This window comes from Delphinus delphis, chromosome 12 (genome assembly GCF_949987515.2).
Source record: "Delphinus delphis chromosome 12, mDelDel1.2, whole genome shotgun sequence".
NCBI lineage: Eukaryota > Metazoa > Chordata > Mammalia > Artiodactyla > Delphinidae > Delphinus > Delphinus delphis.
Window position 1 is genome coordinate 64,958,120 of NC_082694.2, and position 17,519 is coordinate 64,975,638.

At 36.7% G+C, this 17,519-nt stretch overlaps 1 protein-coding gene across 2 annotated transcripts in view; it reads right to left on the reverse strand.

Annotated features, from left to right (window-relative positions):
* SPAST (spastin) overlaps window positions 1-17,519 on the reverse strand; it is a 64,155-nt gene that overhangs the window by 37,465 nt on the left and 9,171 nt on the right. Inside the window, exons 2-4 of one of the 2 annotated variants that reach the window (XM_060026866.1) lie at window positions 9,705-9,788; window positions 7,628-7,711; window positions 1,012-1,107 (exon numbers count right to left, since the gene is read on the reverse strand). In XM_060026866.1, the coding sequence (XP_059882849.1) occupies window positions 1,012-1,107; window positions 7,628-7,711; window positions 9,705-9,788 (264 nt within the window). Of the gene's footprint in view, window positions 1-1,011; window positions 1,108-7,627; window positions 7,712-9,704; window positions 9,792-17,519 lie in introns of both variants that reach the window. The other variant, XM_060026865.1, reaches the window with a different exon arrangement.

Sequence of the window (17,519 nt, forward strand, 5' to 3'; positions counted from 1 at the left end):
CTGATTCACTTTGCTGTACACCTGAAACTAACACAACATTGTAAATCAACTACACTCCAATAAAAATGATAAAAGCAAACAAACAAAAAAATAAATCTTGAAACTTTTTTTTATCACATATGAGTAAAGAAAGCAGTTGTTTTATAGTCTATACTAAGGGTTTTCTACTACAACTTGAACAAAGTAATATTTACTTTAATAAAATTTAAGTACTGGACACAGAACGAATTCTGAAAAAGTTACTGATAAAACTAGAGAAGGTGTCAAAGAACAAAACAAAACAAAAAAGCATTTAATTTTCTGTAGGAGTTGATGTGATGACCAAAGTTTATGGAAAACAAATTTAACCCATAGTAAATAATAGTATTCTAGGGGACTTCCCTGGCAGTCCAGTGGTTAAGACTCCATGCTTCCACTGCAGTGGGGTAGGGTTTGACTCCTGGTTGGGGAACTAAGGTCCCTGCATGCCACGCGGCATGGACAAAAGAAAAAGAAAAATAGTATTCTAATGCTTCTCCTCACTATGTGAATTCAGCTTCAAACTTTTTCTAACAGGTGCTATGATAAAACATTCATGTATTATATAAATGAAAATATATATGCATTGAAAATTGGTATATAACAAAGAAAAATTAAAATTTCTGTCTCAATAAACACTACTTCATAAAAATTTGGTACAGGTACCCATAGAAAAAAACACAAAAGCTCAAAGTAAGATAGAAACAAAAGAATATTTTAATAATTTAGGAAAATGAACCTTCATATTTTATAATTTCAAAAATTGGAGGTTGTAAAATATGCAAATATAACATGTTGAGAATGGCTATGCCCTATTTATTACATGCTTACACACCATGAATGATAGGGCTACTGTATTTTCCACACAGCCCTGTGCAAACAAAAACCAATCAAATCTACCACTATAAAATCAAATCAACATTATCAGGTTAAGTAAGACTCTACTTTGCATGCAAGCTTTGTTATTTTACATGTTAGTTAACCTAAACCCACCTGACTGGAGATGTCCATTGCGGCATGTCAAGTTAGTACTGTCATTATAGACGTCCGTTTGTGACTTGGAAAACTGCAAAACTGGCTGCAGCTTCTCTATGCAACAGAGGGGGGTAAAAAAGAAAAAAATAAACAAAAAGAAAAAAATACATGATAAAAAATAAAATGTATATGTGAAAATGAAAAACGATTCAAGGTGTTACAAAGTTATTACATAATGAAGGGTTTGGCATTTACATAGAATTACCTTTAACAACATAATTAGTAAAAACTCAGACATTAAAATAGCAACAGAAATGAACAAGTGAATGACTATGTTCAAAATATGCATTATTCAGGTTTGGTAACCTGAGGCAATTCTATATCACTACCATCGCCAGCAAATACTTCCTGAATATCTAATATGTCCAAATCATTGTGTAGGGAGAGCAGGATAGAGATACAAAGAGAACATTAAAAAGGCTTTACAGAGGAAGTGGGCTGTGGGTTGGCTAGGATCTGTAAAGATTAAAAAAAAAAAAAGGACATTTAGGAAAGGAGAAATGACACAGAAGGAAACTGTAAGGAGTGTCTAGGAAATGCCATATTCAGCTACATTAATGTATGTCAGGCAGAAAATAAATGTAATAAAGCAGAATGGAATAAGCATGCTGCAGAACTGTGCGTACAGTACCCTACCATTTATTTAAATACACACATGTATACTTGTAATATATGAAAATTATCTCTAAAAAAGACCCAGAGAAACTGGTAATACCAGCTGCCTCTGGGGATGGGAAATGAGTGGCTGGGGCATAGCATGGGATGGATGCTTTTCAAACTTAAACTTTTGAAATTTTGTGGCATGTGCATATATTGCCTATTTTTAAATTAATCAAAGATTTTAAAGGATTATTTCAACCTTACTCCCACTTCAGATAACAACAACAAATCCTCTCAAGATCTAGGTCTCTACCTCTAGCACCTGAAGCCCAAGAGTGTATCGGTTTGAGCTTCCTTGCCACTCTACATCACTGCTACACTCTTTCCCCAGTCAAGTCAATCCATATTGTTAGCTGACGAACACCCTGACACTCTACCACTTACTCACTAGTACGAACTTGCTTTAGCGTCAGTTTTCCGAGGGTCTCAAGGGTTAAATAAAATAACACATGAAGTACTTGCTCTGAGCGTCATTCATAATAGGGCTCAATTTTGACCGTATTTATTTTGTTGAAATACTCCAAGTTATCATTACTGATTCTTTCCTCTGGTACTAAGAAGTCGATGAATATATGCAAAAATGTAGCACATATATACTAACTCTTTTAAACTTTCATTTCTAATGTCAGACAAGCAGGCGCCATGCTTGGTTTATGGTACAACCACACATGCCTTTGGGACAGGTTAAATAGCAGCTACCCTTTTTACACAAAGCACAAAGTACTGCACAGCTTTTGTATCCTAGAACTGGCTGATACAATATACCTTGGAGCCCTTTTTCTGTTGTTAGTTAACAGGTAGGTCATCTGATTTTTCTCAAAGATAATACTCTTCAAATCACCATATTGAGAAAGAAACCATTTGTGTTGGTAAAAGACATAAATTAGAAAGAACTGATTTGTAAATGTCTGATTTATCAATTAAAACTCTTCAATGAAATGTAACAAAAAGTTCACATAAACATTCATTATATAGTAAAAAATAAACAGAAATTAAATCCTTAGTTTTGATAATAACTAAGAATAATAAGTCATCGAACTTTTGTGCAGGGTTTGGATTTATATGCATGAAAACACACACACAATAGCAGCACACAGCTAATGTGAACCTGCTCCAATTCTTTTTTTGAAGAAAGTAAGCTTAGTTTAATGCTTTTTTTTTTTTTCTTTTTTTCTTTTTTTGCATGGGCCTCTCACTGTTGTGGCCTCTCCCGTTGCAGAGCACAGGCTCCGGATGTGCAGGCTCAGCGGCCATGGCTCACGGGCCCAGCTGCTCTGCGGCATGTGGGATCCTCCCAGACCAGGGCACAAGCCCGTGTCCCCTGCATCGGCAGGCGGACTCTCAACCATTGCGCCACCAGGGAAGCCCTAATGCTTCTTTTTAGAATGACTAAAGGTCGTGTAGATTAACCAATGATTTAAAATAAAACAAGTCACCTTGCTTCTTGATCCCCTCATGTGCAATCCCCACACAATCATCTCAGTGATCTACCTATAAGGGAAATTTTACCACATAACTTGTGTGCCTACAACCCTTTAGCAGTTTCCCATTGCCCACAGATTAGCACTCAATCTCCTTTATATGACCAACAAGGCCCTCCATGATCTGCCTACACTTCTTATGCCTGAGCAATCCCAAATTCATGTCTTTACCAGCACCATGCTTTTCCTTGTCCCTGAGTCTATGTTCATGCTGTTAGTTCCTCATGGAATATCTTTCCACCCAACCATTAATAACTTATTTATCTTTTTAAATCCCCACTTTAGGTTTCTTCCAGGAAAATTTCTCAGACACCTATTTTCCCATCTCTACAAAATATCTGTGTATCTCCATCCTGCAGTAATGATGATTTATCTGTTTATGTCTGCCTTCTCTACTATATCAACAAGAGCCTAAACACAGGAACATTTTATCCAATCTATCAGTAAATCTGTTTGCTCAAGTTTCAACTACAATCATAATCCAACCACTTGTTACTCCTGGTATCATCCTGGTCCAAGCCTCCATCATTTTTCTCCTAGCTTACCACAATAGTTGTCCTACTTGCTCTCCTTGGTACATAACATACCCTTGCAACATCACAACCAGAGGGATCCTTTTTAAACTGAAGTCAGATGATGTTACTCCTTTCCTAAAAAATCCTTGTAACTGCTCCCCACTTCACAGGTGGCAAAAGCTCAAATCTTCAGTGGCCTGTAAGGTCCTGCATGTTGTAATGGCCGCCCCCTCTGCCTACCCCACCACCATTAGTTCTCTGACCTCATCTCTACTATACTCTCCTTGCTGTGGCACACTGGCCTCTTTGCTCCTCTCAAACATACCAGATGTGTTTTCTTAAGGCTTTGCATCAGCTCTTACTTCTCCCCAGACCACTCTTCTCCCAGATACCTGTAAGGCTAACTTACAGGTCATGTCAACTTCTCCAAGAGGCATATACCCTGACTATCCTATTTAAAACTAAAAACCCAGACCATCTCCCATCTACTCCTAATCCCCTGTACTGTGTTTTATGTTTTCTTTTCTCCACAAATTTATCACCTTCTAACACATGGAATAACTTATTTATTCTTTATGTTTATTGCCTACTGTCAGTATTCTCCCTGCTGGAATATAAACTCTATGACACAAGGATCCTTGTCTATATCCTAAGTGCCTAGAACATGATAACCACCCAATAAATATTTCCCGAGTTAAGAAATAAATTCAGGGCTTCCCTGGTGGCACAGAGGTTAAGAATCCGCCTGCCAATGCAGGGGACACAGGTTCAAACCCTGGTCCGGGAAGATCTCACATGCCGCGGAGCAACTAAGTCTGTGCGCCACAACTACTGGCCTGTGCTCTAGAGCCTGCGAGACACAACTACTGAGCCCACATGCCACAACTACTGAAGCCCATGCGCCTAGAGCCCATGCTCCGCAACAAGAGAAGCCACTGCAATGAGAAGCCCGCGTGCCGCAACAAAGAGTAGCCCCTGCTTGCTGCAACTAGAGAATGCCTGCGCACAGCAACAAAGACCCAACACAGCCAAAAATAAATTAAAAAAAAGAAAAGAAAGAAATTCAGTTTATATCCCTTGGCACCGTTCCTAGTACAGAGTAAGGACTTAATAAATGGACCTTGAATGAAGCTAAATTTTTTTAAAAAGGGTAATTGCCAAGTATACCAGACACCAACGCCAAAATTATCTTTTTATCTACAGCAGGTTTTACACTTAAGCTTTGCTCTAAGGTTCACTATCACTAAATTGAAGATATGTAATACATATGAACTCTTCCCATCTTTATCAGAGATGCTACATCCTCTCAAACCAGTCTGTATGGGGAACTCCCAGTTATCATTCTCCATACTACTTAGATACCTATCAGGCATCCCACCTCTGAAAAGCTCCATTTTTTTAACCAGCACATAATACACAAATATGCTCTACTATGCACTTGTGCACACTTCTTTTTTACTGTCTTTGGTATATAACTCCCAGATATTCTGCGTTCTCAAAAGACAGGAAAATGTTGATGATGTCTTTTATTCCACCGTCTCTTTTTTAAAGTAACATCTTTCCTGAATGGACATATAGCACTTTTGAGGATAACAGACAACAACAACAACCAAATATTAATTCTATTAAAGCCTACCTTCATGTTATGTTATATATCTTTTTGTCCTCTCCTCTAACAACGCAAATAAGAAATTACTAAGTTGCATTTAAAGACAAGACTATGAATTGATGAGTTGCTTCTAATGTTTTACCATATCACAATTTCAAATACTGATAAAAGATAAAAACCAACTATTATTCAATTTGAAACATGTTACAAAATGTTCCATAATCAAACTTAATCTGCATCACATACATTGATACTTTGTACATATACTGAAAAGGTGTTATAGCTAAAACACATAGAAAGGACCAACTAGAACAATTAGATAATTATTTTACTACAACAACCCTTGATGTAACATGTAATTTTATTTGACACAGTAATAACCATCACTTAGGAAGTAAGAAAGCAAACTGTCAGCCACAGAAGCCAGGAGAACACTGCCTTGTTAGCTATCTGAAAACAGTAAGGGTTTCTCTTTCAAAAATGTGGGGCAAAGTTTATAAACACCATGGACCATATAGGAATGAATGAATAAGGGAATTAATAAGAACCATATGTGTATATATGTACACAAAAGCAGGGGTGGTGATTACACACAGGTAAGGAGATGAACAAAAACCAGCATTTTCGAGTACTTACTATGGGTTAGGTTCCTTCAACAATTCATAGTCACAAATACAGTGAGATAATAATTATCTATTAGCCTCATATTATAAATGAAATAAAGAAGACTCAGAAATGCCAAATAACTTATCAAAAGCACAGAGCAACAAATAAAGTCTGCCTGTTTACCAAGTTGCTACTATTTCTATCACATCAAGCTATGGCAGAACCACCCAAGAAGGGTGGGTTTTAGTTCCACCTTGTTTGAGGAGTAGATTTACCTTAAGAATATATTTTTAAAACCTATACCATCAAACAGAAGATGAGAAGTTTCTCTTTATAGACCTTTTACAGCTGATGAATGCAGAAAGAATGACAATTATAATGTCACTAGGCGTAAGTCATCAACTGCTGCTAACATCACAAGAAATACTGATGGATAAACACAAAATCACCTATCAAGTAGTCTTATCATTAAAAAATAAAAATCTACTTTCAATCCAATTAAGGCTCTATATCCAACTATCAATTTATAGGGAGGACAGAAGAACATACTAAAAGATAACACAGAGATGCATGGAGCGAAAGTCAGACTGCAGGAAACACTACGTGGAAAACATCTGGTTCATCAGCAAATAAATTGCAAGAAAAAGAAAAAACAGACTTGTATATTAAAAGATGTATAGTATGGATCTTCTTGAAATCCTGATTCAAACAATTAAATTATTAAAAAAATAGTAGGAGTTATTAAATTTTGAGATACTGACTGCACATTATTTATATATTATATATAAATTTGGACACTGACCATTTTTTTGGCCATTACTTTTATGTTTATGTTAGTATTAAAAGAATTATTGGTTATTTTTTAGGTGTGATAATGGTATTTTGGCAATCATGTCCATCATCCCATTTAATACTCACAGCTTCCCCAGAGGGAAGAATCATTACCTTCGTTTTATAATGAAATGAGTTTTCTTTTTGAAGGTTTGTTCTAGTTACAAATCAAAGTAAAAAATAAGTGATACACAGGAAATAAGGGAGAGACGGAAAGAAGGGAAATGTTAGAAGGGAAACGTTAGAAGCGACAATCTCCTTACTTTGGCAATTTTATTTTTAAAGCATCTTTATCTTTTAGAGATATGAAATACTTATAAATGAAACAAAAAGATATCGAGAAATTGTTTCAAAATAGTAATATGAAGTTGGGGAAAGTAAGCAGGGATATAAACTGTGGTTGGCAAACTTTTTCTGTAAAGAGCCAGTAGTAAATATTAAAATATTTTTAAAAGCTATATATTAAAAGGCTTTGCAGGCTGTATGATCTCTGTATCAACTACTTAATTCTCTCACTGTAGCATGAAAGCAACCAGATAATATACAAAGGAATGACAGTAGCTTTGTGCCAACTTACAAAAACAGGCAGTGAACTGGGTTTAGTCCATAGGCTATAGTTTGCCAGTCTTAAATCAAGACCGACAATGAGTTGATAATTACCAAAGCTGAGTGATGGATAATTAGTTCAATAAACTCTTCTGTTTTGTATACGTTAGAAATTTTCAGAAGTTAAAAGAAAGCCTAGAACACATTTTCAAGTTCACTGATTTCCATCTGCATTTAAAGTTTCATTAAACTTTTAAGATTTTAAATCTTAAATTTTAAGATTTTAAATACATCTCATTCCAGTTATACAATTCATTAATTGATACCTAATAGTTGTAAACGGTCCTTGGCCATAACCAAATTAGTCATCATTTTAGCTTGAAGGCGTCTAGCTCTTTCACACTGTTCACCTGAAAGAAAAAGCAGAAAAAAAGAATTAAAATATCTACATTTACCTACTAATGCTGCTTCAAGATAAATTTTATCATACCAACTAATCTCATGGGGAGTCATAGTCTTTATAAAAAGACTATGAAATTAACAAAATATCGGTTTCAAATAATATCTTAAAAAAATCAGTTATAGTTCCTTATGATGGTTTCAGACCTATTGTGGTATTTCATGAATTTTACGGGTTTTGAGATATATTTTTCCCCCTACATTTAAAACTCTTTGAAATTGGGAAGTGTTTTAAAACCTGTGCCAACCTACTAATGCTATCAGCCAGGCTGCAGTCATAACATAGTCTGTCACTTCCTCTGCATACAAAAATTTGGTCATAGATACTAATACTTCTGTTATAGCTATGTCTAAATAAGATTAAGATAGCATATTCAATAAGGTTAAAATTCAAATTCTATGTGATAAGAAGAGGATGTGTCATCGTTTAATTGACATTGTTTTTTCTCTTGGTACAGTTGAAGGCATTTTTGATTCAATGAAATACTATTTTTCTTATAACCAACTCATTTTCTTCTAACTCTTCTTCTATGCATTTGGCAAAGAACAGCGAATATATTTTGTACATAATTCATAAAGTCATGCTCATAAACTCATGAAAAGTCTCCAAGACCCAATCTTCCATATTTACTTGTTCTATTCTGCTCTCTTTTATACAGGAGACCAGTAGCTAGAGAAACAGTCAAAATAAAAAGGAGAGATTACAGAAAAAGGTAAATATTGGACACATTATAGTTACTGGAGATTAGCTGATATAAGTTATAGAATCAGCCAACCAGATAAAATATCCACTGGGTGGACTGATCCATAAGGCTAAGATTCTCAGCCCACACATTGTAATTTTTGCTTCTGAATTTATTTTAGCTATGATAAGCTGAAGTACTTTACTCATATAATAGTGGTATCCACATACCACTATTCACAGCATAGTATTTAAGAATTCAGGTTCTGAAGTCAGACTGCCTGGGTTCAAATCCTGACTCTACCACTTCCTGCCTATGAGACCTCACGCAAGTTACTTAATTTCTTTGCACTTAAGGTTTTTCATCCGAAAAATAAGGATAACGGTAGCAGCTTTAGAGTGTAGGGTTGTGGTGAAATTAAAAGAGATAATACGTATGAAGCACATACAATGATGCTTGGGCACATAGTATGTGTGCAAGAAATGTTGTCTACATATTTAAAGGTAATGTTAAGACTCTGATTTTTTTTTTTGGCTGCGTTAGGTCTTCGGTGCTGCACGCAGGCTTTCTCTAGTTGTAGTGTGCTGGCTTCTCATTGCAATGGCTTCTCTTGTTGCGGAGCATGGGCTTCAGTAGTTGTGGCACGCAGGCTCAGTAGTTGTGGCATGTGGGCTCTAGAGCGCAGGCTCACTAGTTGTGGCACACAGGCTTAGTTGCTCCATGGCATGTGGGATCTTCCTGGACCAGGGATTGAACCTGTGTCCCCTGCATTGGCAGGTGGATTCTTAACCACTGTGCCACCAGGGAAGTCCTTAGACTAATTTTTAATTTGATGTGACAGGAAAGTAAAGATGAGAAATAATTTTTTGGTTTTAAAAAGCCATGTGTGAATCAAAGTCAGACATTACAGCTCATATTTTAACATGCAGTCAAGCATTACCCACAGTGTAAAAGGGAGTCTGTGAAATAACCACTCCTTGCCTGCCTCGACAATGAGGAAAGGATGAGGTTTCAAAAACAGGTTTAAAAATAGGGTTAACATATGAATAGCAGTTCCAAGGAGGACACAAGTAATACAATAATCAAGTTTGAACATATCTGGTTACAACTTCATTTTTAGCATAGGTAATAAAGCATTAACTTTAACAAGAACATTAAAAAATCTGTTAAATACCTTTATTAAGATAAACGGATCTGAAATCAGGACAATCATGTGAACACAATTTCGGATGCTACTAAACAAACGTAAATATAACCTTACCTTGTCCTGTAACTACGACAGCTATTCCTTTTTCTAGTTCTTCAATACCTTTCTTATACCATTCCACAGCTTGCTCCTTTTGTCCTACTTTAAAATAGAAATAATTATTTGTATAAATCACAAGTATACCCTAAGAATACACTAAACATTTTCCAAAGCATGCTCTTATTAGGAGATACATGAAAAAAAGAGTTGTGATCAAACAAGTCTGAAAACTGTTACTCTGTGACTTCTTAGGACTTTAGCATCTTAATGTATATGTGGCTCTGCAAGAGGGAGATATAGACGTCAACGTTTCTCAAAATTTTAGAGCTGTGATTCTTTATTTGTTTATCATCTCATGGTATTGATGCTTATAACTACTGAAATGTTGTATTAGAGAAATAAATATTCAAGATTTTATTTTAAATAAATGGTTTTTAAAATATATACTATTAGGAAAAATAAATACGATTTCAATAATAATGAGGAAAAAAGCATTGTTTAATCTAACTGTAGTCAAATATGATGTAATATGTTCACGGGTGCTCCTTTCAGAGTTAGCTTTTATTTCATAAATGATTGCACCATGAGAACTGGTATATGAGATTACAAGTGTGGCCATTAAGTAACACATTTCTATTTTCTTTGAAACATGACAACATTTATCCTTGATCCAAAATTAATCTTCAAAAGGACCTAAAAATTCAGCATAATCAAAATATGTGTAGGATACTTCTTTAAAGTGTTAACAATTATATGCAAATTTCATTGTTTTTAAAAATTAGTTTCTTAGTCCTTAGACTCTGCAAAGCCTCATAAGTGGCTAATATAGAGATACAGTAAAGCAAAGGTGGAAATCATGCATAAGAACTGTTTTTCATTTTTCCCTACTCATGTCCCTATTTAATCAAACAAAAATCCCCATGCCATTCTTTAATTTGAAATTTCAAAATCAATAAAATATCATGACTCTCTTGATAACACAGAATAGATGAAGTCTTATTATAAACACCACACAACAACTAAGAAATACCGTCCCCTTATGAGTGTGTACCTCCTACCTACCTTCCTCCACCCCCAAAATAAATCACTAACTAGATTTAGCCCCTTGGACAGGGTAATTTCTTACTTATTACCCATATAAAATGCCATTAGTATTTTACGCAGTGTCTGATCCAGAGTAAGTGCTCAATAAGTACTTGATAATGACACATGAAGAAATTATTAAGAATCTGTTGTAAGTCAATTCAAACTATTTGGATGCTTACCTTCTAGTTTTTTATGAAGAAAATATCTGTTTACATGTGTTTTTGGTTTTTTAATTTTAAAAAAGGGGTAAATTACAGAAAACAGTAAAATAGCATTTGCATTCTGTGTGGTGGGAATATTGATAACAATATCGTATTTACTTAAAAATTTTAAAAATGAACTGCAACTTAACAGATACAACAGAAGTTCCTTTTTTGTGCCTCTTCCCATTCTCATGCTCCTTTCCTTCCCAGAAACCACTATCGTGAATTGAGTGTCTACCTTACTTGTATATATTTTTCTATTGTTCCTACTTTATTGATATCATTTTATTTTAAAAATTTACATTGCTTTTTAGATCTATGTTGCTATACAGAGATTAGTTCATTCATTTCGACTCTGTATAGTATCCTATACCATCCTACAATTTATTCAACTATCTCCTATTAAAAGATATATAGGTTGTTTCCAGTTTTTCAATATTTCAAATAGTTGCAATAAACATTCTTGTACCTGTCCCCCTATGTACACGTGCCAGTTTGAGTATATGCTTAAGAAGTAGAATTGATGAGTCATAGTTCATCACATATTCTCCAGAAATCAACAAAATGCTTTTTGAGAGTGCTTGTGCCAATTTATACTCCTAACAGCAGTGTATGACAGTTCTCACTGGCAACATCTGAACAAAATCTTTTAAGGCGTTTTACCACATTACAGGGAGGCAAGTGAAATGACTGATTACAAATAAAATCACATGCTCAATAATTACTCTACTACCTAACATTCGGTTGGTAACAGGAAGTTGATTTACTGCATTATTTGAATCTCGTTAAGTCAGTGTGACAGTAGAAAATGCACAGATATTTCTTACCTAAAAGCACAAGACCACCAGAGAAAGGATAGACATATAAATCGATGAAACAGAGGGACTTTCCTGGTGGTCCAGTGGTAAAGAATCTGCCGTCCAATGCAGGAGATGTGGGTTTGATCCCTGGTTAGGGAACTAAGATCCCACATGCTGCAGGGCAACTAAGCCTGCACACCACAACTACTGAGCTCACGCACCTCAACAAGAGAGCCCGCGTGCCACAAACTACAGAGTCCACGCGCCCTGGAGTCCACGTGCCACAACTAGAGAGAGAAAAAAACCCACACGCCACAACTAGAAAGAAGTCTGAGCGCCACAATGAAAGATCCCACATGCCTCAACGAAGATCCTGCATGCCACAACTAAGACCCGACGTAGCCAAAAACAAAAAAGAAAGAAAATTAAAAAAAAATACCAGGGCTTCCCTGGTGGTGCAGTGGTTGGGAGTCCTCCTGCCGAAGCAGGGGACACGGGTTCATGCCCCGGTCTGGGAAGATCCCACATGCCGCGGAGCGGCTGGGCCTGTGGGCCGTGGCTGCTGGTCCTGCGCGTCCGGGGCCTGTGCTCCACAGTGGGAGGGGCCACAGCAGTGAGAGGCCCGCATACAACAAAAAAAAAAAAAAAAAAAAATCAATGGAACAGAAGTCCAGAAATAGACCCCACATATATCATTGATTTGACTTTGACAAAGATGACAAGGTAATTCAATGGAGAAAGAACAGCTTTTTCAAAAAATGACACTGGAATAACGGACACCCATACACAAAAAAACCACGTGACATACAAAAATTAACTTGAAATGGATCACAGACCTAAATGTAAAACCTAAAAATATAAAATTTACAGAAGAAAACATAGACAAAATTCTTTGTGATCTTGGCTTAGGCAGACACTCCTTCGAACATAAAAATCACAAACCTTAAGAGGAAAAAAGTGGGACTTCCCTGGTGGCACAGTGATTAAGAATCCACCTGCTAATGCAGGGGACAGGGGTTCGAGCCCTGGTCTGGGAAGATCCCACATGCCACGGAGCAACTAAGCCTGTGCACCACAACTACGGAGCCTGCACTCCAGAGCCTGTGAGCCACAACTACTGAGCCCATGAGCCACAACTACTGACGTCCACCCGCCTAGAACCCGTGCTCCACAACAAGAGAAGGCACCGCAATGAGAAGCCCATGCACCACATCAAAGAGAAAGCCTGCACGCAGCAACAAAGACCCAACACAGCCAAAAATAAATAAATAAATAAATTTTTTAAAAAGAGGAAAAAACTGATAAGCCAGACTTCATAAAAATTAAAAGATCCTGCTCTTCAAAAGATGGATCCGACAATGTAAAGACAGGCCACAGATTGACTGGGAGAGAATATTTGCAAAACGATATGTCTAATAAACGTCTTGTAAGCAGAATATATAGAGAACTCTTACAATGATATTTTAAAAAGTCATTTAAAAATAGTGTGCAAAAGATCAAAACATACACTTTACCAAAGAAGAGACATACATGGCAAATAAACACAAGAAAAGATGTTCAACATCATTAGCTGTTAGGGAACTACAAATTAAAACTCCAAGATTTTAATTTTGAATGGAAAAAAGTTACAAGTCACATTTGCAGGTGTGACTACAAAATGATACAGCCATTTTGGAAGACTTCGGTAGTTCCTCATGACATTAACATACACTTACCACATGACCAGCCCTTCTTCTATGTATTTACCCTAAGAAATAAAAACATCAAAGACCTGTACATGAATGTTTACCAGCTTTATTCATAAGAGCTAAAAACTGGAAACAACCCAGATGTCCATCATTTAGTGAACATATTAACAAATTGTGATACAACCATACATAGACTACTACTCAGCAATAAAAAGAACAAAATACTGATACATGTAGGAACATAGATGAATCTCAAAAACATGCTAAGTGAAAAAAGCCAGACACAAGAGGCTACACACTATATAATGCCATTTACACGACACTCAGTGAAGACAAAACTAGAGGGACGAATCAGATTAGTGATTGCCAGAGGCTAAGGGGGAGGCAAAGGGACGGACTACAAAGAGGCACAAGGGAGATTTTGGGGTGATAAAACATTCAATATATTGAGTGTGGTGATGGTTTACACAGCTCTTTGTCATAACTCACTGAACTATAGATCCCTAAATAGGGTAAACTTTATGTAAATTATACCTCAATAAATCTGATGTTTTAAGAGTGCAATACTCCAACATTTATGTATAAGAACATTTGTTGTGACTTGAATTATAATACCAGAACTAAAATTTTGATTACAAGAGTAAGATTAGAAGAGAAAAACCAGAAAAATATTTTTAAAACATCTGTTTGAAGGGATCAGAGAATTTTCAAAACAGTATGAAAATTACTAAAATTTGGAAGGAGGGGACATTTCACACCCATTAGGATGGCTGTTTTAAAAAATTACCAAAATATGGAAAAGAGAAGAGCCAACAGAGGTGAACCTATGACTTGGGGCACTTTTTTGCTTGAAACAATTGTCAATTCTGAATGCAAATGTGACCAAGAAACTAAGCAGAGCTTTCAGCAGACTCATGGGACTAAGCTGACAAAAAATGAATTCCAGGGCATGCCAAGGAGAATAAGCGGCAATGATTCCAAGATTTTGGTTGGGACCCTGCATCACTGAAGAGTTATGAACTAGGCCAGCCTGTACAAGGGCTGACACCCACACTCAAATCACTTCAGTCCCCGAAATTAGGGGAAACTACAAGCCCATAAGCTCCTACGTGATCATCCTTCTGACTAAATTTTTTTTTAACTTTTGGCCATGCCATGCAGCTTGTGGGATCTTAGTTCCCCGACCAGGGATTGAACCCAGGCCCTGGCAGTGAGAGCGCCAAGTCCTGACACTGGACCGTCAGGGAATTCCCCCTTTTGACTAAATTATGGCAGAAAAATCAAACCTTACAATGGCGTCCAGCACACAAAAGGCCTTCATGATACTTGAACAGTTCTTAGTTTCCCTTACACATTTCCCTCTTTCCTATATGGGCCCCAACAACATTCAAACTCAACCAACAGACTACATCAAATCAAGAGAAGATTGGGATGGCAGAAACTTACAATGGTTGTAGTGGTAGTTAAAATTAATAGCCAATAATGTGAACTACAAGTGAACTATATAATCTAGGACCAACAACAGCCCAAGAGCCAAATAGAGTCAGCTGCCTGTTTTTGTATATAAAGCTTTACTGGATCACACCCCCTATATGAGAGTGTTGAATAGTTTTGAAAGAGCACTTGAAATAATTATTAAATATATACACTAATATGTATAAAATAGATAACTAGTAAGAACCTGCTGCATAAACAAATAAAATAAAATTCAAAATTCCAAAAAAAGAGAGAAATATTTATTAAATGGTTCAACAAAAAACCAAGAGAATGCAAAAATGGGCAAAGGACTTGAATAGACATTTTTCCAAAGAAGATATGCAAATGGCCAATAAGCACATGAAAAGATGCTTGATATCATAAGTCATTAGTGAAATGCAAATCAAAACCATGATGCAATACCACTTCACATATGGCCATTATTTAAAAAGACAGAGACTTCCCTGGCGGTCCAGTGGTTAAGACTCCACACTTCCAATGCAGGGGCCTCGGGTTCGATCCCTGGTTGGGGAACTAGGATCCCACATGCCGCGTGGTGTGGCCAAAAGACGAAAAAATAAAGTAAAAATAAATAAATATAAATAAAAATAAAACAAGCAAATCTTGAAACTAACAAACATGAAGAAATTAGAAAACCTTGTGCACTGGTGCTGGGAATGTAAAAATGCAAAGCTGGGGACTTCCCTGGTGGTGCAGTGGTTAAGAATCCACCTGTCAATGCAGGTGACACGGGTTTGAGCCCCGGTCCGGGAAGATCCCACATGCCGCAGAGCAACTAAGCCCTTGAGCCACAAACACTAAGCCTGCGCTCTAGAGCCTGTGAGCCACAACTACTGAAGCCCATGTGCCTAGAGCCCGTGCTCCGGAACAAAAGAAGCCACCTCAATGAGAAGCCCGCATACCGCAACAAAGAGTAGCCCCCGCTCACCGCAAGTAGAGAAAGCACACTTGCGGTAATGAAGACCCAACGCAGCCAAAGATTAAAGAAAATAATTAATTAATTTTTAAAAATATGCTTAAAAAATGCAAAGCTGCTGTGGAAAGCAGTTTGGCAGTCACTCAAAAAATTAAACATAATAATTACCTTATGATCCAGCAATTCTATTCCTAGGTGGATACTCAAAAGTATTGAAAAGGAACTCAGAGACTTGTACACCAATGTTTATAGTAGCACTATTAACAACAGATGGAAACAACCCAAATATCCATCAACAGATGAAGGGATAAACAAAATGTGGTATATACATACAATGGAATATTATTCAGCCTCAAAAAGGGATGAAATCTGTTATATGCTACAAGGCTGATAAACATTGAAATGCTAAGTGAAATGTCAGACACAAAAGGACAGACATTGTATGATTCCACTTATATGAGGTACCCAGAATATGCAAATTCATAGAGACAGAAAGCAGAACAGAGGTTAATCAGGGACTGGGAGGAAGGGAGTATGGAGAAGAGGAAATGGGGAGTTATTGTTTAATGGATGCAGAGTTGCTGTTTGGGATGATGAAAAGCTCTAGAAATGGATAGTGGTGATGGTTACACAGTACTGTGAATGTATTTAATGCCAATGATTTGCAGACTTTAATTGACTAAAATGGCAAATTTTGTTATCTATCTTTTACTACAATAAAAAAAAATTTACTAAATGACCCATTATAGGCAGTTTGCTGCTCCCTGGTATACAGCAATGAAAATGAACAATTACTGCCACAAGTAACCTCAAGGATTAATCTGACAAGCATAATGTTGAGCAAAAGGAGCCATACATAAAAAGAACACACACTGTATGATTTCACTGATAAAGCTCAAGATCAGGCAAAGGTGATTTATAGTGTAAGAAGTTAGGAATTGAAGATACCTTTGTGAAGGGTGGGGAAAGGTAGTGAGCAGAAGGGAGGATGAGAAAGGCAGGCTTCTGGAGTAATATTCTATTTCTTGACCTGGTGGGGTTTCAAACTGCTGTGCTCAGTTTAATAATTCATTAAGCAACACACTAACTGTGCACTTTATGTATGCTTTAATAAAAGTGTATTTAAAAACTGAAAAAAAGAGGAGGAAGATTAAATATATTGAAACGGAAAGTGAGTCCCCATACATTAAGTGAAAAAGGTTACAGATCAGTTTCTATGTAACATGGTTCTTTGCCTCTAATGAATATTTACGTTTATGTAACTAGACAAAATCAGGAAACTTATCAGTAATCATCTCCCTAAGGATAAGATTACAGAAGATTTTCACTTTCTATATTTGTGCATTATTTTAGAGTTGTGTTACTGTACAAGCAACAAAAATACTGATGTTATCCATCTTTAAATGAAGATAATAATAGTGGAGGGACTTCCCTGGTGGTCCAGTGGTTAAGAATCCGCCTTCCAGTGCAGGGGACACAGGTTCAATCGCTGGTCAGGGAACTAAAATCCCACATGCCGCATGGCAACTAAGCCCACACGCGCAACTACTGAGCCCACGCACCACAACCAGAGAAGCCTGCACGCCACAACAAAGAGCCCATGCGTGAAACAAAAGATCTCACAATGAAGACCCCGTGTG